At 32.0% G+C, this 26,782-nt stretch overlaps 3 protein-coding genes across 6 annotated transcripts; 2 read left to right on the top strand and 1 right to left on the bottom strand.

Moving 5' to 3' along the window:
• Positions 1 to 1,408: 1,408 nt before the first annotated feature.
• On the top strand, positions 1,409 to 4,444 carry LOC122298593 (magnesium dechelatase SGRL, chloroplastic-like). Its single transcript, XM_043108414.1, has 5 exons — positions 1,409 to 1,681; positions 2,515 to 2,691; positions 2,806 to 2,964; positions 3,493 to 3,639; positions 3,924 to 4,444. Exons 1-5 carry the CDS (start codon positions 1,529 to 1,531, stop codon positions 4,035 to 4,037), a joined length of 750 nt encoding a protein of 249 aa, XP_042964348.1. The 5' UTR covers positions 1,409 to 1,528; the 3' UTR covers positions 4,038 to 4,444.
• A 10,622-nt stretch (positions 4,445 to 15,066) lies between these two features.
• LOC122299554 lies at positions 15,067 to 16,150 on the top strand. 4 transcript variants are annotated; one of them, XR_006239706.1, is made up of 2 exons: positions 15,067 to 15,511; positions 15,833 to 16,150. XR_006239706.1 is itself a non-coding variant. In XM_043109925.1 (2 exons), the coding sequence occupies exons 1-2, from the start codon at positions 15,242 to 15,244 to the stop codon at positions 15,949 to 15,951; spliced, it is 357 nt and encodes a 118-aa protein (XP_042965859.1). In that variant the 5' UTR covers positions 15,143 to 15,241; the 3' UTR covers positions 15,952 to 16,150. The 4 variants fall into 4 exon arrangements, 1 of the variants encoding a protein (XP_042965859.1); XR_006239705.1 differs by having other exon boundaries at positions 15,067 to 15,531; XR_006239704.1 differs by having other exon boundaries at positions 15,067 to 15,534.
• A 5,315-nt stretch (positions 16,151 to 21,465) lies between these two features.
• Positions 21,466 to 23,580, bottom strand: LOC122299942. Its single transcript, XM_043110428.1, has 2 exons — positions 22,532 to 23,580; positions 21,466 to 21,818 (listed from the first exon to the last, which is right to left on the bottom strand). Exons 1-2 carry the CDS (start codon positions 23,401 to 23,403, stop codon positions 21,761 to 21,763), a joined length of 930 nt encoding a protein of 309 aa, XP_042966362.1. The 5' UTR covers positions 23,404 to 23,580; the 3' UTR covers positions 21,466 to 21,760.
• Between the last annotated feature and the right edge of the window lie 3,202 nt (positions 23,581 to 26,782).

Here is a 26,782-nt window from a genome sequence, read left to right as displayed (position 1 = left end):
TCAAGTAGAGACTGTATCTACAGACCTTTTATTATAAAAGAAAAAATATCATTTTAAGAGAGATATTTTAATAATTTTAAAAATTTTTAAAGATGAAATTACCTATGCCTATATTGTAGTCTCCAAAATAGAGACTGTACGTAGCATTGTTTTAAAAAAGTTAAAAATAAAGATTTATTTTTAGTTATTTATTATTGAGTTTTAAAGAAATATATATATATATATATATATATATATAAGGGTAATGGGAGATTTTTTTAAGAATAGGGATTTTTGCAAACTTCAAGTATATAAATTTTGTGCAAACCATTTGTGAATCACTTTTCTAGCAGGATCCCCTTGTTTTAGTAGAATCAACTATTTTTCACAAAATACTTAGGCGAGATTTACATGCCTAAAACTTATACTTATTATTACTCTTTGTTTTAATCTTTTGTTTTACTTCTTAATTGAGAAAACTCATTCTCTATTTTAATTATGTATTTTTTAAAATACCATAAAAGTGATTATTTTCTTATTGTTTTCTATTTTATTCATAATAAATTTTGATGATCATGTTTGTTATACTTTGATGTTTGGTTTAAAAAAGTTATTCTATTATTAAAGCAGTGTGTAGAGCACACTATCTATATTACTTAAATTATAAGATTTAATTTATAAGATTTAGATTTTAAATTTTATTTTTCAAATTAAATTATGCCATATAAACCCTTTACTAGGTGTATAGAGTATATCTAGTAAAGTGATTACATAGCATAATTTGATTTAGAAGTTAAATTTTAAAATTTAAATGTTATAAATAAAATCTTATCATTTAAGTGATATAAATAATATACTGTATACACCGACTTATTAATAGAATAACTTGTTTAAGTTCTATTATTGATGTACACTCCAAGTGGAGGGCTGTGATTTTCTTATGTTATAAAATACTTCTATTTAAAATATAGTTATACACGATGTCACGAACCATAATTAGTTAAAAAAACTTGTAATGATTAGATGAGATGAATTGGATTAAGTTGACCTGATAACCAAACTCTGCCTAAGTGTCTCTTATTTCAAAAAATGCTTGATTGCCAAACAAGGCCTTAAGTCTATTTTCCAATGATTTTCCTTTATGGGCTGGCCTATTTCGTACCTTAATGTTAGAAATAAAAAAGGGTATGGATCTGAGCAGAATACTCGCAAAGGCTATAGGCCCAACAAAAGCCACGTAGTCACGTTATCCATATCAAAATCTGAAGAATTGGTGATGACGTGTCACCAACCATTTTGCTCCACCACCAATCAAATTCCTCCGAACTTCTTTTCAATTTAAAAAATAAAAAAAAGGGAAAAAACAAATGTGTGGATGGAACGTTTTGACAGATTTTGGAACGTGGGTCATGAGAAAACTGTCCACATGACTCGAACCATGAACTCCATTTCTTCACACCATTATTTCTCTTTGCTTCTCTGAGATGAGCTTTAGAGAAGAAAATGGTGGGGTGTGAATGATGAAGAGAGATTGTGTTATGCATCTTCCATGGCCTGCCATTGTGCTTATTATGCTTTCTCACTATCTCCACAGAGGGATTTTCTCAACAAAACAAAGTTAAAGAAATCAAGTAGATTCAATCCTGTTCTCCTTTCTTCCATAAGCAATGCTGGAGCCTCCTACAACACTCTTGTTTCTGAGGTGCTTTTTCTTTCCTATCTCTGTGTTAATATACAATGTACTTCATGTGATGGCAATTTCACTGGTTTTGGACATAGACATTTTGATGTTTGTGAGCAGTTTTTTAGTCTGCAAAATTGGGCTCACTTTTTTCACATTCTATTCCTTTAGAGCTCAAATTGCTGCCCTTTAAACCAAGAATTAATCATATCTCTGCTAATTATACTATTGCACACGATGTTTCCTTCAGAATACATACTAAAATCGTCTGTAATGTCATACTTGTGTCATTGAAAGGTAGGAATAAGATTGAAGTCCTTGATCTAAGTAATTCTGTTAAGCCAACTTGCATTGTTTCTTGTCTTTCACTTGCACTTCATATAGAATTTAGCTCCACATTGAGAATAAAACTACTGTGCTACTTTGCAAGTTTCTTCAGTTAGCTTTGCTTTCATTATGTTTTAGGAAGTTAAAAGAAAAAAATTCTTGGAATTGAAAGGTTTCACATTTATACTCTCTTTTTTGTTTTCTCATAAAGTAATAATAGAATTTTTCTTTGGAGAATAAAAATGAAAGAACCCCCATCCTGTTTGATATGTTTCACCAAAATCATGTATTCTATATCAGTTATAGTTTATTAATTATACAGATCCAGTTCCTTTCATGTTGCATGCCCCATAAAACAGCTTAAGAATTTGAAAAAATCTCTGAATGTATATTGAGATTTGTTATCTGTTTCCAAAACCTTGATTGCTTGTTGAAGCAGCGCAGACACAACTTGGTTAAGTTCATTTTGCAGAAGTTCTCACTGTTATTCTTAGTTACCTAATTGGGTTATACATTCTTAAAAATAGGCTGTTAGGATTTTGGGTCCTCCAGCAAGATTCGAAGCATCAAAGCTGAAAGTTGTTTTCATGGGAGAAGAGTTGAACAAGTATTCAGGAATTATTCCAAGAACCTACATCCTATCCCACTGTGACTTTACAGCTAACTTAACCTTAAATATCTCTAATGTCATCAACCTTGATCAGGTATGCACCGTTATTACTTACTAATTTGGTATTTAAACTTTGCACTTGATGTCTAAACTGCACTCAAGCAGACATGACCACTTTTAACTTTGTTTGCCTTCTTGTCCATGGCAGTTAAATGGGTGGTATAATAAGGATGATGTAGTTGCAGAATGGAAGAAAGTGAACAATGAAATGTGTCTCCATGCCCATTGCTTTGTCAGTGGTTCCAATCCCCTGCTGGACCTGGCTGCTGAGTTTAGATACCACATATTCTCAAAGGAATTGCCTTTAGTAAGTCTGGCTTCAATGACTTAACTAACAGTATCCCATTTGTTTGCGAAGGGGCTTCAGATTAACTAGGATATATCTAGTAGATGTTTGACATGGCAACCACAAAAGAGCAAAAAGTGTAAGGCAAATCTGCCTGAGCCAATAGGCATTGCTAGATATGATAGAAATGCTATTCTCTTTTCTTTCTTTTTTTCCCAGCAATTTGCATATACTAAGACCGATGTCTTTCCATTTTTAGATGGAGCTTTACTGAGAGGTTATTAACAACTGCCATGCTTTATATTAAAATTTACCTTACCATGATTCCCTGCGACAAGAATTTATAGAAAAGAAAACCAAAGAGTAGGAGATATTGGTATAAACACCATCTATCCTGTGCCTAAACACTAACTCCTTACTTTCATCAATACTATCACTGCAGAAATGAATACCTTTCTCCTCCTCGGTCTATATATAGGGTAAAATGCTAAATGGCTGAATGAACTTCCCATTAATAATGGGTATGATTTTCTTTTTGATGCAAAGCAGGTGCTTAAAGCAGTGCTACATGGAGATTCAGAACTTTTTGGACAGCATCCTGAGCTACTGGATGCCTTGGTTAGGGTATATTTTCATTCTAGTTCGCGAAAGTACAATCGTACAGAATGTTGGGGGCCTCTCAAGAATGCTGCAGAGGTAAAATCACAAATAAAATATAGTACTCATTTTAGTAGCGGTGTCTTTTGTAGTGGAGTCTAGTTATTAGCTTCAATCTCTTGAATCTGTAATTGAGTATCCAATTGTTAGAACCAAATCAGTAGTCTTGCCTTATTTTGCTTCCATTGAATGTTTTATTTGCTTCTAACACCAATAATTCACACTTTGGAGTTACTAGGATTGTGGAAATCAAAGCATTTCCTTTGACACGAGAAGAGAGTGAATCGTCATATCATATCCAATTTTTTTAACCAATTTTTCAGGGAATGCAAGGGGACCAAATCCAAGGTTTATTAAGTGGAAGTGAAGATGGTTTTAGGCAGAAATGGAGACGCCCAAAATCCATCTTCCAAGCTCTTTTTGCCTTTCTTCTTTGAAGTGCACATAATAGGCAACTTAATCTCAAAGGGTTTTCGAATCTTTCACGCAACAAGGACTGCAAATTTTCAGGTGCCAGAGACAAAAAACAGGATTCATCATTCTTAGTGAAATCTTGAGAAGCTCTTTGGGAAGTGAAAAACACCAAGCTCACATCACATAAGAAATGTGGGATCACTTGGTTCTGTACAATTCACACATTTGTTCAAATGGAATTATCGACTCACAATTGATTTGTTGATGAGACCATTTCTTTCATTTGTTGAAACAGAAAATTCCTGATGTTTCTGTGTATGTGTTATTCTATCTCAAAACCAGTTCAATGGGTACAGCATAAATAGGTTAGGCCTACCAGGCAGCTTAGGATCTGATTATTAGCCAAGCTTATCTCATTTTTTAGGCTGCACGTGCTCAGTGTTCAAATCCCAGCATCGTTTTATATCTGTTTTTCTCTGCAAATGCGATCATACCATTAAAGGATAAAAGGTTCAAATAGCAAAATTCAGAATGTTCTGCAGAATAATAAATGAAAGGAGGTATGGAGTCAACTGGAATAGAGCCCGAGAGATCAGTGGAAGATCCCCACTTTCACAACTGATGAGCCATTTTGTTAGCCTAGTGGTGTATCTTCTGAGCTATCTAAAGGTGAACATAAGGTAGGATAGCATGAATGTTCCCACAAGAATTGAGAGATTTCCCAGCCCACCTAGGCTGGAGAATGTTCTCCGATCGAATGCTAGATACTGCACTCTTATTTTATTTTTATCTTATTATATTGACGTGACATTGTTCATGACCCTCATGTCATCTCTTCTTCTAATTTTTCTTGGACAAAAAATTTGAGAAGTGTTGATGAATAATGCTAATAACAGTACAATGGGAAGAAATACCATTACTCAAAGAGATAAGAAAGGAGAACTGTTGCCCAGATGACTAATACAAGAGGGGGGTGAATTGAGTTGTATTAAAAAAAATAACAATTATAAATCAAATATATAATATAAAATATAAAAAAAATATGAAATAACAATAAATATAAAGAGTAAGGGTAAGAGAGAAGCAAACTCAATATGTTAACGAGGTTCGGCCCCACTGCCTAGGTCCTCGCCTCAAGCTACCCCTTGAGGATTCCCAAATTCAATATTCAACCTCCTTCAGGTGGAGATAGAGACCTATTACACTTTTGAACAACACCGCTACAAAGGATCCGTGTAGAACACCCTCTACACTTGCAATCACCTTACACGTGGTGATTCAACTATTTCCCGTGTAGAATACTTTCTACACGCACAAGGGTTATACACACCCTTTTTCTGATACAAAAGCTGATAGTGGATAGGTTATCAGAAAACACTCCTCAATGAGTGAAATAAGAACAATACAGCGCAAACTATATCTCTCAAAATGAACAAGGATTAATGCTCAATGCTTAGAGAAGAGAGAATGAAAGTTTTGAATGAATGTTGTATGCTCTTGGTGTTGCGAATGTGAAGCTCTCAAATGATCTATTTATAGGCATATGAGACTTCATATTCAAATTTAAAAAGATTCACATGTCAAAGACAACATCATTCATTTTTTCAAAAAATTCAAATAAAAGGTTCTTCTTTTTCAATTATCAAAGACAACACCATTCACTTTTTCAAAAAAATCAAACCTAATCTTTTACTTTTGGCATATGACAAAATGAGCACATTTTCCTTTTCAAAAAATTCAAACCTAATCTTTTACTTTTTGCATATGACAAAATGAGCACACTTTACTTTTCAAATTTTTCAAACAAAATCATCTACCTTTTGTATAAGTCTAAAAAAGCATTAATCACTTTTGAAAATATTCAAATAAAACATGCACATGTGAAAGATGACAATCAATCATCTTTAATATTTTCAAAGTTCAACCCTTTAATCAAGACATGCACATGCAAAAGATGACAATCAATCATCTTTTAAAATTTTCAAATTTAATTTTCAAAAATATTCATGCACATGTGGAAAATGTATTTTAATGTTTTATGATAAAATATTAATTTTGAGCATTAATTCTAATTTCGAATTTTAAGAGATTTACAACATTACTCTATGACTTTAATGTGAACTTGTTTCCTTCTTGCTCATGCTTGGTTCTTTGATGTGCTTGATTCCATTGTGTGAACAACTTGAGCTTGAAACTCCTTTATTCTTTGAATTCATTTGTTATCATCAAAATTCATGTGTAGATTTATAATCACATAAAACTTGAAACTTTGGGTTCAACAATCTCCCCCTTTTTGATGATGACAAATGCTTGATAGAACTTGAAACCTGTATTAATACTTAAGCTCCCCCTGAAAATATGCGTTAGTTTTTCAAGCAAAAGTATAAATATAATTCCAAGCATATATAGCAAGTTTAGCAATTTAAACAACGTTAATGTTCTAGTCTAAAACTTCTCCCCCTTTTGGCATCATTAAAAAGGATCGGCAGCAAGTAAATAGACCTAAAGAAAATGATGCGTTTAATAGTCACTGTAGATAGTTGAAAAAGGAGTCGTTCGTGACCCGACAAATGCTGCAAAGTCTTGAGGCCTAACTCTATGAATTTAGTGCGGCTAGAGATTTAAACAATCGCCTGATACTGTTGACAAACGTGATTGAAGGCTCTGAATTGCTATAAGAAAATGATCATTTTTATCTATCGGATGCCAAAAAAATAATTGCTTCTTGACCTGAGTTCTGTTTTACCACAACGATAGAATGGCTGAGCAAGTCTCTTCCACTAATGTTCCAGACTTGAATCAGGAACCCTTGACGCATCAATCATCAATCTTCTCTCCTGAGGCCGTCAATACCATGATAGGAGCAGTGAACCGTTTTTCCAGTAAGGCTGATTCTGAGATTATTGCAGAATCAAGAATGCTCAGTAGTCAATATGCTGCCTCTGTTACGATCATGTCTCGAAGGTTAATGGCGAGGGTGAGTGAGATTGATCATCTTAACATGCAAATATCTGATTTACGACAGAAGCTTGCTAATAAGGATAGTGAGAATAAAAGGCTAAAGCAAGAAAACCAAGAGTTGAAAAAATTTGCAGATTGGTATGCTCATGATCTGCAACCACGAATAGAGGAGCTGGAACGAGAAAGGGTTCAGATACAAGGTCAACATCTGCAGATAACAGCAGAGGTTCATCGTTTACTAGAAAAATAGGGACAATCTACTGTTAATCTCGCTGGGTTAGTAAGAAAACTTTTGACAATGTGTGTCCAGCATATCTTGTATTTCTTTTGACTAAATAAGATTTGAAGAGACAATAGTTTGTCTTATTTTTTATACTATCTCTATAAAATCAGTCCTGAAGTTGATCTAATCCGCATCAAGTTTTCTTCTCATCTCTATAACTCATCTGCATTCTTTCAACATTCTCGTTTTAAGCCTTCTATTCTTTTCTCAATGGCTCATTCTTCTAACATTTCTCTAGATCCATCCATGAGGCATTCTGCATCTCAACCTCCTGTCCTTTCTGTAGCTGCCATTGGTGCTATGTTGCAGCAAGAAAATAATAATCTGACTAATAAGTCAGATTCTGATGCTATTTATGACTTGGTGAGTCTTGAGACTCGCTACTCTTCCTCTATTGTTGCTTTTTCTCAGCAGCTACAAGCCAAAAATCACGAAGTTGAAAAGCTCAAAGAACAAATTGTTGTACTTCAACGAATTGTTCAAGAGTTTCACACAAGGGAATGAATCATTCGGCAGAAGAATAAACAGTTGAAATCTTTATTAGATTCTTCATTCCGCTTGCCGGTTCCCATGGATAAGAATGACATGATATTGTATGAAGAGAATGAGCGTCTCAAACATGAGGCTAAGAATCTCAAGTTTATGTAAAAGTATTTAAAAAATCTATCTCTATTTTTATTAACTCTGGTCTATCTTTTAAGATATATTCATAGCATGCATCATACCTATTTCTCTTCTGATCATACATAATCTATCTTCTGGTAAAGGTTTTGTGAAATATCTGCTAACTGATCGTGTGTGTTTGTGAACTCTAATATTATATCGCCTTTTTCCACATGATCTCGAAGAAAATGATACCTTATTTCAATATGCTTAGTTCTAGAATGTTGTATTGGGCTCTTTGAAAGATTTATAACACTTGTATTATCACATTTGATTGGAATGTGATTATACATGAGTTTAAAATCTTCAAGTTGTTGCTTCATATAGAGAACTTGAGCACAACAACTACCCGCAGCAACATATTCTGCCTCAGCAGTAGATAGTGCAACAGAATTTTATTTTTTACTAAATCAGGAAACTAGTGCATGACCTAAGAAATGACATGCTCCACTAGTGCTTTTTCGATCTATTTTACAGCCAGCATAATCTGCATCTGTGTAACTGATTAGATCGAAAGATGTATGCTTAGGGTACCATAACCCTAGGTTAATTGTACTACTAAGATATCTAAAAATGCGCTTAACTGCAATTAAATGTGATTCTTTTGGAGATGATTGAAAGCGTGCACATAAGCACACACTAAACATAATATCTGGTCTACTGGCTGTTAAATATAATAAGCTACCAATCATACCTCGATATATTTTCGAGTCAACTGGCTTACCGGATTCATCTTTATCAAGTTTAGTTGATGGGCTTATTGGTGTTCCAATTTCCTTAACATTTTCCATCCCAAATTTTTTTAGTAATTCCTTAATATATTTTGATTGATTGATGAATGTCCCACTTTTTGCTTGCTTAATTTGTAATCCGAGAAAGAATGTAAGTTCTCCCATCATGCTCATCTCAAATTCTTCCTGCATAATCTTAGCAAAAACTTGACACATATTTTCATTAGTAGCACCGAATATTATATCATCAACATAAATCTGAATCAAAAGAATATCATCATTTTCATATTTAATGAAAAGAGTTGTGTCGATTTTTCCTCTTGAAAAACCTTTTTCAATCAAGAAACCACTGAGTCTCTCGTACCAAGCTCTAGGAGCTTGTTTGAGTCCATATAGTGCTTTGTGAGTTTGAAAACATGATTTGGGGAAATATGATTTTCAAAACCTGGAGGTTGCTCAACATATACTTCTTCATTTATAAAACCATTTAAGAAAGCACTTTTAACATCCATTTGAAAAAGTTTGAAATTTTTATAACAAGCATATGCAAGTAGCATTCGAATAGCTTCTAATCTTGCGACAGGTGCATATGTCTCATCATAATCGATTCCTTCTTCTTGATTAAAACCTTAGGCTACAAGTCGAGCCTTATTTCTAGTAATGACTCCGGACTCATCTTTCTTGTTTCTAAAAACCCATTTTGTTCCAATAATAGTATGATTTTTGGGTCTAGGAACAAGTGTCCAAACATCATTTCTTTCAAATTGATTCAACTCTTCTTGCATAGCTAGAATCCAATATTCATCAAGAAATGCGTCATCAATATTTTTGGGTTCAATTTGAGATAGAAAAGCAGTATGATTGCAAATATTTCTAAGAGATGATCGAGTACTTACACCTTGTGAATGTTCTCCCAAAATTTGTTCCACTGGATGATCTTTCAAAAATTTTCACTGTTTGGTTGCATCTTGTATTAAATTTTGATGATCTTTCCTGATGGCTCCATGTTGAACTTCCTCTATTGTTTTCTCTTTGTTGAGATTGAGACTTTCTGTGTTATTTATACCTCATGTTTCTTCATCAATAGATTTCTTGGAGAGTGGAGAATTAGATTCATCAAATACTACATGCATAGATTCTTGTACAGTCAAAGTCTTTTTATTGAATGCTCTATAAGCTTTACTATTAGTAGAATACCCGAGAAAGATACCTTCATCAGATTTTGCATCAAACTTGCCTAAATTATCCCTGTCATTCAAAATAAAACATTTGCATCCAAATACATGAAAGTAACCAATGTTGAGTTTTTTCTCATTCCAAAGCTCATAGGGGGTTTTATCTAATTTAGACCTTAGCATAACTCTATTTATAACATAACATGCAGTACTTACCGCTTCGGCCCAAAAATAACTAGGCAAGTTGTTCTCATTGAGCATTATTCTTGTCATCTCTTGAAGAGATCTATTTTTCCTCTCTACTACCCCATTTTGTTGAGGAGTTCGAGGAGCAGAAAAATTATGCACAAAACCGTTTTTATCACAAAATGTTTCAATATTTTTATTAACAAACTCTTTTCCCCTATCACTTCGGATACTTGAAATAGTATAGCCCTTTTCATTTTGAATTCTCTTGCATAACTTGGTAAAGGCATTATGTGCCTCATCTTTATGAGCAAAAAAGATGACCCAAATATATCTAGAGAAATCATCAACAATAACAAATGCATAATATTTTCCTCCTAGACTTGCAACTCTATTTGGTCCAAAAATATCCATGTGTATCAGTTGCAATGGTCTAGTAGTGGAAATATATTTCTTAGTTTTAAAAGAAGTTTTTGTTTGTTTACCAAATTGACATGCATAACAAATTTTGTCTTTAAGAAAATTTGTTTTTGGTAAACCTCTCACAAGATCATTTTTTGAAAGTTTGGAAATAAGTTCCATATTGGCATGACCTAATCTTCTATGCCATAGCCAACTAGTTTCATTTTGAGCTGAAAAGCAAATAGCATCTTGTGAGGTAATTTCTTCAAAATCGATTGTATAAACATTATTGTTTCTAAAAGCAATAAAACAAATATTACAATCATGATCATTCAAAATAATGCATTTATCCATTTTGAAAGTAACTGTAAATCTTTTATCACATAATTGACTTATGCTTAAAAGATTATGTTTTAAACCTTCAACAAGTAGAACATCTTCAATTATGAGAGAAGATTCATTAACAATTTTACCTATTCCCACGATCTTTCCTTTCGAGTTGTCTCCAAATGTCACGTGTCCTTCTTCTTTAGATCTAAGATCAAAGAACTTAGTCTTGTCTCCCCTCATGTGTCTTGAACATCCACTATCTAAAAACCACTTATTTTTGCTTGTGGATGACTTTATGCATACCTATAAAAACAATTAAAATAATTTTTCTTGGTACCCAAGTTCTTTGGGTCCTTTATTTATTAGTATTAGAAGAAACAAGATTTTTAGGTACCCATATGGCCCTAATAGTCATTGTATGATTTCTTCTAATAGGACAAGTATGATAATTATGACCATTTCTATTACAAAAATTACAAATAGCATGTGACATATATGAAAAACTTGAATGATTATAATAATATCATTTTTTGACAAAATTATTTTTATGAAAAGAATTTTGAATATTAATCTTTGATGTAGAATGATTATCAAAGAAATTTTTATAAGGTTTGTATTTTTGTTTTGGCATATATTCCAATCTTGCCTTGTCAAAAACACATCTTTGACTACCAAGAAGTTTTTCAAAATTTCTTTTTCCATTCGTAAAGTTTTCAACAATATTTTCTAAATCGGTTTTCTTCTTATTCAATTCAAGATTTTCATCTTTCAAAATGATACTTTCTTTTCTTAAAATTTCAATTCCGTTTGTTAAAGAAGAATTTTTCTTTTTCAAAGCAGTATACTTAATACCCAATTTTTCAAATTCCTCATAAATCTCTTCTAAAACATTTTGCAATTCTTCATATGAAGGATTTTCAATATTATCAAGATTTGTTACCTCAATGTCATCTTTAGCCATAAGACAAAGATTTGTCGATTCTTAATTGCTTGCTTCACTATTTGAGCTACTTGAATCATCATCACATGTAGCTTTCATTGCTTTCTTGCCCTTGTTTCGATCTTTCTTTAGCAGAGGATAATCTGGCTTGATATGACCAGGTTTATTGCATTTATAACAAATTAAAGTGTCATTTTTACCTGAATCTTTCTTGGAAAACTTTTTGAAGGATTTCCTTGGAGGAGTTCTATTTTTCTTCAAGAACCTCTGAATTCTTCTTGTTATCATCGCAACTTCTTCATCTTTATCGTCATTTTCCTCATCTTCATCACTTTCACTTTCATGAGGAACAACTTTAAGTGCTAAGCTCTTATTTGGCTTTCCTTCTTCTTCTCCTCTTTTCAATGTGTACTCATGGGTGATAAGTGACCCGATGAGTTCATTGATTTCGAGCTTCTTGAGGTCTCTAGCTTCAAGAATCGCTGTAACTTTTAATTCCCAACGTTTTGGTAAAGATTTGAGAATTTTTCTTACTATCTCCACCTTGGAATAAATTTTGCCAAGAGCTGTCAAGCTGTTTATGATGTTAGTAAAACAAGTGTGCACACTAGAAATAGATTCATCATCATTCATCTTAAACATTTCATATTCATGAGTAAGAATATAAATTTTTGATTCCTTGACTTGCGAAGTTCCTTCATAAGTTACTTCCAAGTTATCCCAAATTTCCTTTGCCGTAGCGCAATTCATTATTCTATTAAACTCATTTCCATTAAATTACTTCCAAATTATTCTATTCATGAGTTAATCTTATAATAGAGCTTGTAGCTCTGATACCAATTGTTGCCCAGATGACTAACACAAGAGGGGGGTGAATTGAGTTGTATTAAAAAAAATAACAATTATAAATCAAATATATAATATAAAATATAAACAAAATATGAAATAACAATAAATATAAAGAGTAAGGGTAAGAGAGAAGCAAACTCAATATGTTAACGAGGTTCGGCCCCACTGCCTACGTCCTCGCCTCAAGCTACCCCTTGAGGATTTCCAAATTCACTATTCAACCTCCTTAAGGTGGAGATAAAAACCTATTACACCTTTGAATAACACCGCTACAAAGGATCCTTGTAGAACACCCTCTACACTTGCAATCACTTTACACGTGGTGATTCAACTATTTCCCGTGTAGAATACTTTATACACGCACAAGGGTTATATACACCCTTTTTTTGATACAAAAGCTGATAGTGGGTAGGTTATCAGAAAACACTCCTCAATGAGTGAAATAAGAACAATACAGCGTAAACTATATCTCTCAAAATGAACAAGGATTAATGCTCAATGCTTAGAGAAGAGAGAATGAAAGTTTTGAATGAATGTTGTATGCTCTTGGTGTTGCGAATGTGAAGCTCTCAAATGATCTATTTATAGGCATATGAGACTTCATATTCAAATTTAAAAAGATTCACATGTCAAAGACAACATCATTCATTTTTTCAAAAAATTCAAATAAAAGGTTCTTCTTTTTCAATTGTCAAATACAACATCATTCACTTTTTCAAAAAAATCAAACCTAATCTTTTACTTTTGGCATATGACAAAATGAGCACATTTTCCTTTTCAAAAAATTCAAACATAATCTTTTACTTTTTGCATATGACAAAATGAGCACACTTTACTTTTCAAATTTTTCAAACAAAATCATCTACCTTTTGTATAAGTCTAAAAAAGCATCAATCACTTTTGAAAATATTCAAATAAAACATGGACATGTGAAAGATGACAATCAATCATCTTTAATATTTTCAAAGTTTAACCCTTTAATCAAGACATACACATGCAAAAGATGACAACCAATCATCTTTTAAAATTTTCAAATTTAATTTTCAAAAATATTCATGCACATGTGGAAAATGTATTTTAATGCCTTATGATAAAATATTAATTTTAAGCATTAATTCTAATTTCGAATTTTAAGAGATTTACAACATTACTCTATGACTTTAATGTGAACTTGTTTCCTTCTTGCTCATGCTTGGTTCTTTGATGTGCTTGATTCCATTGTGTGAACAACTTGAGTTTGAAACTCCTTTATTCTTTGAATTCATTTGTTATCATCAAAATCCATGTGTAAATTTATAATCACATGAAACTTAAAACCTTAAGTTCAACAAGAACGCAAACAAAGTTAGAAGATAAGATGATAACATCCCCGGCCGTGATAAACCAGCTAGCATGATAATGATCGATTGCCTATTTTCTTCACTGATTTTTCATTCTTCTTGTTATCGCTAGGTCCAGGGAGGAACTCGACATTTGTGGACGTCCTTGAAAAGCCAGTCTTTAATTCCATCCAGTACAATAAAAAGGTTCCATGATTTGGGTAACCTGTTCTTGAAGTATAATTCGGGCAAGGAAAGATTTTGTCGCAAAAGCAAGAATTAATTGACGCAACATATGCACTGAAAATGACATGGTCATGACCCTTTTCCTACAAGCAGCTCCCATGGTATATGCTCGAGGGAAAGTGTTTATAATTCAAGTAAACACAAAAATAGTTCCATATATACCAAGAGTGAAATCATATAACCAATAACTCGCAAAGCAACAAAACATGTTTCTCAATATCTTGTGCTAAATATCAATCAAAGGATCCAGTGACATGTTAGAATACAATTTAACTAATTAAGCTTTTGAAGGAGTGGTATTTTAACAGGTATTATACTTGAGGTGGTTAGCTCGAATTCTGACTGTACATTTTATTTCAGTTTTTAATAAAATATTTTATGTAAAAATTAATCATTATAACTTTTTTAAATTTTCACACAAAATATAATAAACAATTAAACTTTATCAAATTTTAAAACAAAATTAATATTAAAAAATTATATTATAACAATATTTTATTCAATTTTTAATGAAATATTTTATCTCATCTTATATGAAATGTGTAACCAAACGAGACCTAAACTTCTAAGATAAGTTTATATGCTATGAGAACAAAAGTGGCAGATTTAGACTCGATTTGACAAATCAATAGTACTATTATTTTATAATCTACAAGTGTACTAACTATCAAGAGGAAGTATAACTCGCATAATTCGATGGAGTACGTAACAACATACAATTTAAATAATTAAATTTTTACGATAAGTAATGATTTTATGTACCAAAGATGAAATAAATGTACGTGGTACCGTGGAAATGAAGTGACACTGCTATCTTCCTGGCCTTTAGAGAATCGGAAAACACCCATCTTCACAAGGAGGTACGGAATTGCTTGCTGGCCAGTAAAAATTGGCAATATCTTTGGGAACATGTTGAGGCTATTAATTAGTTGTAACAAAGAGCATGAAGGTCGCACGAAGGTTCCTCGATCCCGGCTGGCCTCTCTCTCAACAGTAATTATATATTCCCCATATACATAGGGAGATGATCATAGATCTTTCTTATATATATACACTCGCATACTTCTTCGATCTCATGCAATTAATATTGGTTGCAACTCTCTCCATCTGCCTCTCTTTCTCTGATATATATAAACAAGAAAATGATGGAGACGAAGAAGTTGGAGTTAGGAACTAAAATGGCGACTAGTAGTACTACTGCGAGCTGCAGGAAGAAGAAGAATATCAGGAGCTTAGTTCCTCCAGTTAGAGGAAGTATTAAGCGCAGGATTGTCACCATTTTATATCAGAACTTGAAGCTCGCAAGCCAGCTTGCCCTACATTACCTGCTCATGAGCAACAACGTCAACCACAACCACAACCACAACCACAACCACAGTAGTACTTAGCCATCCTCTTCTTTCCGTGATCATGTACAAGTTACATACTATAGGTGGTAATATATGTTATCTGAAACAGTCTCATTTTTTCCTTGATGATCTTTTAATTAATCAGCTCTGTCTTTTCAGGCTATGAGGGAATGATATATATATATATATACATATATGTATATGTATGTATATATTCATGCACACTTGGCCACACCAGATCGATGATCATACATAGCATGAAAAGATTTTGGAATCATTTGAGAATTATATTTGTTCTTATAGATCGATCGAGCGCTTAACATTTTTGCTGGTCAGATGTCCATGCCGGTCTAATTATAAGTTGTCTTTAATTTGGTTGATCAGGTGATGTTGGAATTATTATTACCATGCTTTATCGAAAGACCATTCATGATGACAAGAAGAATTGGAGTACCCAATCAAGCATACATGAAGAAAGGCACCAAAGAGGAAGACAAGAGTAGAATCACATGACATCTTCCTGGCTTGCAGTCATGACGATATAGTCTAGGATATATATATATTGTAAGAATAAGAAGGATCCCAAAATCAAAATCCTCAAGAATTTATAGGGTAATCATGTGATGTGTAACGTGGTTTCTATTCTCACACCGTACGTAAGAAAATAATGAAAAGTTGATAGCTTTTGTTTTGTTTCAAAAAGGAAAAAGAATTCATATATATATATATATATAGGGTATTGATCTTTCATAGAATAACTTAATTATTAATAATATCAAATTAAATATATAAAAAATTTCCACATCAGCTAGCATTTACTGCTTTTATCCACACAAAATTTGCCACTTATATATTAAATATTAATATCATTGTTGTCTAGGTACAATATAATATTGATGTGCGTGCGTGTCATGTCATGTAACTCATCATGATCTTATCATATACTTTTTGTAAGGTTTTGGTGGCGTACCGTATGATGAGCACCATTGGTATCAAGCGCCCGTGGAGAAGCGAATAGATCGTCACCTTTTGCTTCTAAATATAAAAAATGGGTTCTGCTATATATATATATATATATATATATATATATATATAGTCATTTTTATATATTATTTATATATTTTATTAATATAATTAGTTAAACTAATTATTTTATATTAAATAAATGATACAGTCAATTATCTTAATGAAATTTATAAAGAATACGTAAACATGACTACACATAAAATTTTCATTAATAAAAACCACCAATGTCTCAACAGATTGTAAAGTTTTATTTTTCTTCTAGCTAGCTGTAAGTTTTCTATATATGTAGACTAAAACAACAACAACAACAGCAGCAAATGTTGTTCGCTCCCATGATCAACTTCCTTTTCTAAGACAAAACTAAAGGACACAAGAAAATTTTATGAGTGTGTGCTGTATGACCGTTTCCATTTCCATTCCCAAAAACATTTTGTTAAGGCGACCATCTCCTTCCTATCTCCACTGCCATTGCTTTTGCAACGACTTATTTCGGACTTGGAAAGGTAAAACGAAGACATTGACTCAGTCCCCTTGTTAGTGTAAATGACAAAATAGAGAAATATTATAGTAATAAAAATATTCTATAAAAATAAATTTATAAATTAATGATATGACTTAATATGATACGTTAAATTATAAAATTATTTTAATTATAAAATAGATCTAATATATCATATAAAAACACATTAATTTATAAATTTATTTTTATTAAACTTTTTTATAATTGCAGCACTACTTCTCATGATAAAATATAAAGGCAATGATGACAACAATTGTACGTGTTTGAGAAGTTATAAGTACTGGACCTCTCCTAGCTCATATTTAGTTGTATAAAAAAGAAATTAGATTATAAAATTATTTTAATTATAAAATAAATCTAAAATATAATATAAAAATATATTAATTTATAAATTTATTTTTATAGAATCTTTCCGTATTGCTAGTAATTCTCCTAATAAAATGGGAAAGCCATGTTGACAGCAATTGTACGCGCATGAAAAGTTATAAGTGGACCATATACAGTCAAAGAATAAAGCGCATGCAATGACATCATTGTAATAAAAAAACCATGTAATCCATTAAATTAAAAGCATTAATTAAAAGTCTAATAATAAAATCATAAAAAAATTATAATATACTATGATTTAATGTTATTAGTGAGATTTATTTTATAATAAAAAAAATTATATACACAATCTGATATATCATATCGAATCATATTAGTATATAAATTATTTTATTATAATTCTTTTATAAGCTAAGCATTTTTATTTAATTATTTGTGTTTTGAGATATTTTATAACGAAGCTGCTATGGATTTGTAGCATGACACCATTGACTGATCGAGAAATAATTAGGTAAGAGCATTACCATTGATTTGATCAAAATTATCTCTAAAATTTAGTTAAAAGTATATGAAAAATTCTGGTTGCAAGTATAATTACAAATTAATTTGTATATCAATCTCATGTGATTGGTTAAAAAGTAACTTTTATTGAAAACAGTGTTAATTTAAATTTTGAATATGAAGGAATCAGTATTGGTACACAGATTAATACACAACTTTACTCGTACGTAGCAAAACTCTTTTTTTATAATAATTTTTTTAAAAAAATCATATTTTGTAACTACACTAATCATATGTTAATTAATAATTTAACAAATATAATCTTAAATATTATCTTACATAAACAACTCTCATTTGAAACAGGTCAGGATTGTACGTGATCCAAAAATGTTGTATATGTATCATTTTCTTTAAACATTACATGCAGATATTTGATCGAGACTTGTTAACTTTGATTAATTCATGAATCCTTTGTCACCATGAGGAAGTTTCGAAGAACTGCTGCGTGTCATGGTTATCTTCTTTGCCAAGTAATTATAAAGGGTTGGGTATGGCACAGTCAAATAGAGAAGAATTATCAACTTGTCTCTTTTCGAACGGAGGTCATGATCCACTGATTCCAGTCTCCCATTTGATCTATTTCTTCCTTCCAAGGCAAGAATTAAATGTCCACCAAAGTCGAAAATTAAATCTGAAACAACCATATAATATTCCAATGGTGCCAGCTTAGTATGATAGAGAATTTTCTGTCCTAAAATAACTTCTCATGTTAAATGGGGCCTGGACATGCGAGGGATACAGCCCAATAATTCACATACCTATGATAATAAATACATATATATATAGAGAGAGAGAGAGAGAGAGAGAGAGAGAAATGGCCGGGAGGTGCCCACAATGGGTGGCCGCCCCCTTGATATATATATATATATATACATGACCAAATATCACACCTTGCATTAGAGTGGACAAATACTACATGCAAGATAATGGCTTGTCACACTACAAGAAAAATGACTATTTGTGATTGATTATATACGATGAGGATAATTATTTGCGATTAAAACAGACTCATTTTGATAAAAAAATAATAATAATAATCATTTTTGCAAGAAATGACTAGTCATAATTGACTAATTTTCTTGTAGTGCCACCTATGATTGCAAGTGACGGGGCGTTGGACCGCCCCTCGTCACTTCTGCTCGGTCGGATACAAAGTGGGTAAAAAGAAATCTCTCTCTCTCTCTCTCTCTCTCTCTCTCTCTCATGGTGTGGTACTTGGGTCTCTCTTGATATGGCTCTTATATTGTGGAGTATACTAGCGTTACTCGGGTTTAAGCTATGCATGTAGCATATTTTGTTATATTTATCATGAACTAACATAGATCTTATATTAGTCTTGAACTCATAACGGGATAGGTCAAAAATATTAACACATGAGAAAGTTCCTTCTAACACTTAAAATATAATGGATTCAATCGATTGGATTCTATTATCTTGCTTGCTAAGGTTAAAGAGAAGTTTTTCCTCCCTCACTTAACTCTTTTACTTATACATGCTATGAATGAAATGAGATAGTTTGAATTTCATACTATATTTTATCTGCATCATAAGTGGAAGACCAAAACCAAATGAAGAAAAGTTCATGGAACAACTGCAACTCATGCAAAATTGCACCCGAAAAAGAAAATCTGACTCTAGGTTGCACCAGGAAAATTAATCATGATTCTCAATATATATATATAAGATGGTGCAGTCTTAACTAAAAGTCTAATGGCCTGATGACATATAATTCGATTTTTCAAATGAAAATTTTGGATTTGAAACCTTCCACCCCTAATCAAAAAAAATAAAAGAGGATGGTGCAGTCTTAAATGGATATCTGGGATTGGATCAAAGACCAATAGACCATTGTGTTTGGGGAACTGATCATGATGCTCTTTGTTCATTTTGTTTACATTTTCCTTAATATGTTATCAAATTATTGGAGAATTGTTTAGTATTTTTTTTTTATCTATTTACTGATTATTTAATATCATGCCAAAAATAATAAACATTATTTTTTCAAACTAGTATTCTCTACTCTCTATTAATGAGCCCCTTAAATTGCATCAAAACAATCTACCCTCTTATACCCAACGTGATTGAAAGAAACTCTGCAGACTCTGTAGACTGTATATATAGGTTATCTAATCCTTGGAGTTGACTAATGGAGTCTGGAGTTGCATCATACCTGGTTCAAAGGCAGAGCTCTGGCCCAACCCTTTGGTCTAAAGTAGGCGCAAGTAGATGTAGGTCCAAGAACAAGGACTTCACTTTTGTTTTATCTTTTGAAAGAAACAGAACTTCTTTTGATTGGAAGACTAAAAACAGAACTCCATTGCTAGTCAATAGTTTATTTAAAATTGAGGTTTTTCATTTTTCCTTTTTGGGTTCATCTTTTTTCTTTATTTTCGTTTATTTTTCTTTGATTACAAAGTATGGCAGAACTTGAGTACCACTGCGAACGTTACAGATTTCAATTCACAAACTATTGTTTCTCCCATATTATGGAGCGTTCTTATACGTAAAATCACCGTTTATCTCAAAACGTGAAATATTTAATTAAATTAATGAAATATAAAGTTAAGATTCATATTCAAGACTTTTACTTTAATACTTTGTGAAATCATCACTTATTTTAAAATTTTAAATTAAAAAAAAAAAGTAAATTTAATCAATTTATATGTCTTAAGATTATCTAAAGAAGGTATAATACATATAAATAATGATATATATATAACATTTTTTACAACCTTTTATACCCTTCATTTAAAATACAGTTGTTTAAAAGTTGTTAAAATAGTTTTATGTCTGTCATTTTCCGAGACATATTGGTAGCTGTTTTTATCATTTATGGCTTCTTTTTGTCAAGGAGATGGATGGATCACCAATAGCTGAGGAGGAAATTAAAAAAGGTAAATTAATAGGAATTAAACAAGATGCATTTGGAAAGAGTACAGTTTCTTGATGTGATTACTTGAAACACACACCATTGTTGGTCTGCAACGTATACATCTTCAACTTTATTAAAAGCTCCTTTTGTTGTTATCAAAAAAAGAAAAGAGGCTCCTTTTGCTAGAAAAGTTGAAAGCAGCTTTAGTAGGCTCCATCCTTATCTTTTAAGCTCTATTTTTCTGGACTTTGGATGGAAAAGCTAAATCAAGAATGAAAGGCCTCCAGCTAGCGATCACCTTAATAGTGCTAAGAAGAACTTTGGATGGGTGCTCAACAAGCCAAAGAAATTTTCCCGGAAAATTTTGGAGAAAAGAAAATGATGGGTTAGGATTTTGGGAAGTTTCCATCAATCAATTTGGCTGCTAATACTTCATTCAGTTCATCTCCTTAGTCTCATGCAGTGAACCGACGTAATCTTGTTCAAAGTATGGACGAGTTTTCCAAGCTTCAATTTTCTTCATATAATTATAAATTATAATAAAAAAAAAAAAGAAAAGGAAAAAAGAAAGACCTGCTGAATGATCTAGAAACAGACAATAACGTTGCAGTCAATTACTTTTGGCTTATTCCATTGACTCTGAGATATATATTAACAACTTTTGATTCTAGGAAAATTATACATTCAAGCTGGCGTATATGACACACCCTCTGCTCAGAAAAAATTATGACGCTTCTTCCATGTAGTTTAAGATCTTCTAAATCAAGTAATCAACCACTCATTTATTGGCAAACAGAGGGTGAATAACATAGGAAACTCATGAAAAAGGGAGAGAAAAAGATGGAATCTTGGGAAGTCTGTAAAGCATATAAAAATACAAAGTTGCAGACTTCCTTTGTGATAATCGTGTATACTCTACTGGGATCCCTAAACATTATTACAAGAATAATTACATGAAAACTTTATCATTTTACTCCCATTGCAATCAGGGGCAGCTAATCTGCTCCTAATTTTGCTTTTTCTTGCCGCAGATGAAAGACCAGCAGCCACCATTCCCATGCCTCCTGCAATACATGTTCAGAATTATACGTCAGCATTAAACACAAAATTGACAGAAACTGCTGAAAAGTGATCTCCAACTCTTGCTTGGTTAGCAAGAAAAACCTGTAATTATTAAAACACATTAGACATGACTTTCCAAACCTATATTTGTAATTAATGTGTCTGGTTATGATTCTTTTTGGTAACAGTGTTTGGCAAAATCCTAAACTCTACAGAGCTTTTAAGCTTTTTGAATAAATACCACTTAACTATCATCCAGGAATCCAATCTATGTTCTGAATTATCACCTACTGCAAATTTTTCACATCATAAATTTCTCTCTGCCCTTGTTATGGGTTTCATCAAAGCAGAATGATCCAAGCGCCTGAGCATAGATTTTTAGAAGTCGTGCGTGTAGAAGATTTGACCCATATTTCTAGAAGATTTTCAGGTTGAAGAAAAAACAATGGCTTGTTGATTGATAATTATTAAAAATGCGGAGTTTTCTTCATTTTTCTTCAATGTGATTTTCTTTTCCTGCCGAAACAGGATTCCTCTGTTTTCACTTTCACACCAGAACAGGTTCTCCAAAATTGGGAGAAAACCCAGAACATAAACGGATTAATTTATACCATTTTCGAAACCATTTAATCAAAAAAAAAAATCAGATTACTTTAGAGGGGTTACTAAAGAATGAAAGTAATATTTATTCAAATTCCGAGTAATTTTAACATGCCTGCTGTTGGTTCTCTTGCTTCTGCTTCTGCTTCTGCTGCTGTTGCTGTTGCTGCTGCCGGTTGTACTGCTACTGCTGCCGCTGCCGCTGCTTTTCAGGCTTCCGCCATTGCTACTTGACCTCCCACTTTCACTCTCCGCAGAGGCTGTAATTCTCTTCTTCCACCACTCTTTTTCCACACCCTTTGCAGATCCGTCCGGTACCGGAGGCTTCGGAGAGACTTTTGCACTTGTGATTGTCACAGACGGATTATTTTTCTTGTTCTTTTTTTTAGACCATAAATATAAAGGAAAACCCATCTTAAGATAGAGCCCTCCTCTATCCATGGCTCCAGAACCTCTTCTCACGAGTGCCCTATTCTCACTCACCTTCTTACTGCTCTCCCTTTTGTACAAAACTTCATTGCTCGAATTCTTCTCTTCCGACATGGTTTCTCGTACTGGAGCTTCAACCAAGGGCTGCTCCACCTCCACAATATCTTTCAAGGTAAGCTCGTAGCAGGACTCGGGCATGTTCCTTACCATTTCCATGAGCTCCTCTTGGCCTCTGGTAATGACTTCCGTTCTTGATCCCGGAGACAGACTACGATAGTGCTTTGCCCGACGCTGCGGGCTTCTGGGTGGGCTTGCTTTCCACAAAGGCGGCGAACAAACATCAGATTCACCATCATCGACCGCCTTCGTTGACGGTGCAGACCGCACTTCCATGCCATTCCAGCTATTGTACTTCGTGTAGTACTTTTGAGCTGCTCTTTCAACCCGGGAACCATAGTTCCGGGTGGCTTGATGACTATCACGACTGTCACTTCCATGTCGGATGCGATCAGGGGATGGTGCAGAATTTTGGAGCCGTTTAGTCCCGGAATTAAGCATGGTTGTTTTTTTGTTCCGGGAAAACTGAGAGGAAAGAAATGAGAGAGATACAGACAAGGGTGTGTGATTGCGGTTTGTAATTTGTATGAATAAAGGAGAGGTAGGTAGGGAATTATGGCGTTATCAAGATCGACCCTTTTGGTCTTGATCATGTCAATTTCTTGGTAACAGACTTATTAACGAGGGCCTCGTGGGGAGGGCCAGAAGTCAAGGTGTTCTAGACGAAGTTGATGAAATGCCACTTGTTGTACATTTTTTAAAATTTTATTCTTATTTATTTAATTATTTATTACTATTATTTGCTTTTTTTAAAATATTTGATTCTATTTATATAATTTTAAGACCTACACAATTCTTTTTATAAGAGCATCCATATTGGTCTACGGATATACATATATAAATTCACCTCTTTTACATATCTATTTTGTCATTTTAACAAAATTTTTATATTAGCTTATACATATTTAAAACAAAATAATAATAAAATATTATCATTTTATTATTATTCTTTTTACCTAAATTTTTTTTTTTAGAGTGCAATTTTCATGTACTGGTTTATACATGCAATCAGAACCCAGTACATGAAATGCAATTAAAACCAAACCTATAGAATGAATATATATATATATATATATATATATGACTTTATAATCTTGATATCAATAATATACTTTATTTAAACATTCTATTAAAAGCCAACACATTACTCGGGGAGAGAGAGTGTGGTAGGAAAGAGAAATAAACATTAAAATAAAATTTGGAGAGTAAATAGTGACTATGAAAAATGATAAAAATACTGTTTATAGTTAGTTAAAATTTTAGAGATAAAGAATCTAATGTAGGCTAATTTATATTAATATTATGCAAAAGTGACTTTACATATGCATATGCATAGTCCAATGTGGATGTTCTAACAAAATAAAATATATTTGAGACTTACATAAAAAAATCTCACTTTCTCATTATGGATTTCAAAATTTTTTTAAATGAATTGTATGAAATTTATACACTTTTTAACTATATATTATATTTCTCTATTCAATAACTGATACTATATGTTATAAAAATTATAAACTAACATGATTTTATATAATATATTAAATTTATTTTATAATAAAAATAATTTACAACTTAACTTTATCATATCAAACTTGCGTGTGTTTTTTTGAACGCAGGTGGGAAAGCCTAGCGTTGTGGACTTTTTTTGATCTCCTAAAGATCCGATAACGTATGTGGAAGGATCATGATCGGTAACTTGTTGGTTAATCAATTGTTGTTTACAGCTTGGTAGATGTATTAGGTTATTTTTTAGGCATATCTATAGAAAGAGAATGCAATAGTGTAATTGATTTTAGGATCCCATGAGTTTTTAATTACTCTTGCGTGATTGAGACTCAACCATTTTCGACTTTCAGGCAGATTTTGTTTTGATAGATTTTTATTTTGGCTATGCATGTAGCCATGTGATATTGTCATGAATCATGAAATCTGTACATCTATGATGTCTTTTCGTTGATTTAGCTTTACATCTTGGCCGACAGGATAAAGAAATTAAGACAAATTACATAAGAATGGGATTATTACAACATAGGATCCTCTAAGATGAATCAACATTCCATTCATGTCATGACGTTGTTGATGGCTTGGCTAGCGCTAATCATCATGCATCTATGCATGGTTGTCGTTGCTGTTAAGAAAATCAGTAAGTTTGTTTATTAACACGACACGTGCAATACTGATTATATATAAGTCTCGCTTTGGACATCATCTTATTTAATTATTATAATTTTTTAAAATTTTTATATAAAATATAATAAATAATTTAATTTTTTAAAATATTAAAATAATAATAATAATAATAATAATAATATTAAAATAATAATATTTTAACAATATTTTATTACATATTCAACTTTCATATCAACTTATCTCATTTCAATTCATTAACTAAACAGTACTTAAGATTGTTTGGATCGAGAAACCATCTCATCTTATCATTACAACTTTTTCAAAATTTTAAATAAAATATAATAAATAATTCAGTTTTTTTAAATATTAAAATAATAATATTATTAAAAAATAATATTCTAATAATATTTTATTTAACTTTTAACTTTTATCTAAAATTATCACATCTCATCTCATCTCATCTCATTATCCAACCAATCTCTTATTGTACAAAACTACTAATATAAAAAGATATTAGTATTTTAATAATTTTTTTAATTGTAATACATCCCGCAATAATAAGAAGTGTATTTACACTCTCATTTATAAATAACGTAATTTAACGAGTATAAATGTGTGATTATTATCTTTGTGAACATGACATATCACATGATCACAAGTCTAGCAGCTTGCTTTCCACTACCCTTTTGATCATCCACTATCTTATGGAATATATTACCAACTCTATGTGCCAGCTTTTAGACTTTTTCTTTTTTGTTTAAGCAAGTGAGTAGACTTCATTAAAAAAATAGAAAAGATGATACATAAGAAGAGGGTGAGTTTTTTCAACAAATGCTCCATAACAATAATAATAGTGCAAAAAAAAAAATGCACTGTAAAGGAATTAGAATTTTAGACTTAATTGAAGTAGAAGTGAAGGAACACTTGAGTTTGAAGTTTGCTATTTTTGATGATAAAAAAAAATGCTCGAAACATAGGGTCCATATACACATCCTTATTTTTTACTGTTTATATGATTTTTACTAGTTCATGTGAGGCCATGTTTGGTTACCGAATTCAGTTAACTAAATTTAATTTAATTTTAAGTTGAGTCTTAATGTCTAAATACCAAACTCTCAAATTACTAAACTCATATCAACTTAAAATTTCCTTACACGTGAAATCTATAATTTTTTTTAACTCAATAGATATTTATACGTAGGACCTACAATCCTTTTCAATTTCTCATAAATAGTATTAAATTTATCTTAACATTAAAATATATCTAAATTTATTAATTTAGATGAGCTCTATATAACTCACTCAATCTATTTAATTTATCATTATTATTCATAAAGAATTCAGTCCAGTTTAATATCTAAACGCAACCTGAGAGTTCGTTTACACAGTATCTCTAGCAAAACTCTTTGATAATCTGGTTGATCTTTAAACTATTATGCGAATCTTACTCCTCGCGCGTCCAATCTATATAAGAATACAATAAAAATGACCCGCAGCCAATGTCGTAAGAAAGAGAATATCAAGAGGATCAAAAGATGTGGAAGCAAAGATGTTTTAAAATTGGAATATTATCTATCTATATATATATATATATATATATATATATATATTAATGGCGATGGATGCATGGCGTCGTAAATTCTACAAGAAAAAGACCGGACAGACACATGTACGTTCGTCAGGGAGACCA

Source organism: Carya illinoinensis, chromosome 16, assembly GCF_018687715.1.
Source record: "Carya illinoinensis cultivar Pawnee chromosome 16, C.illinoinensisPawnee_v1, whole genome shotgun sequence".
Taxonomy (NCBI): Eukaryota; Viridiplantae; Streptophyta; class Magnoliopsida; order Fagales; family Juglandaceae; genus Carya; species Carya illinoinensis.
The sequence above is the reverse complement of the archived record's forward strand: the minus strand, read 5'-3'. Positions and strand labels throughout refer to the sequence as shown.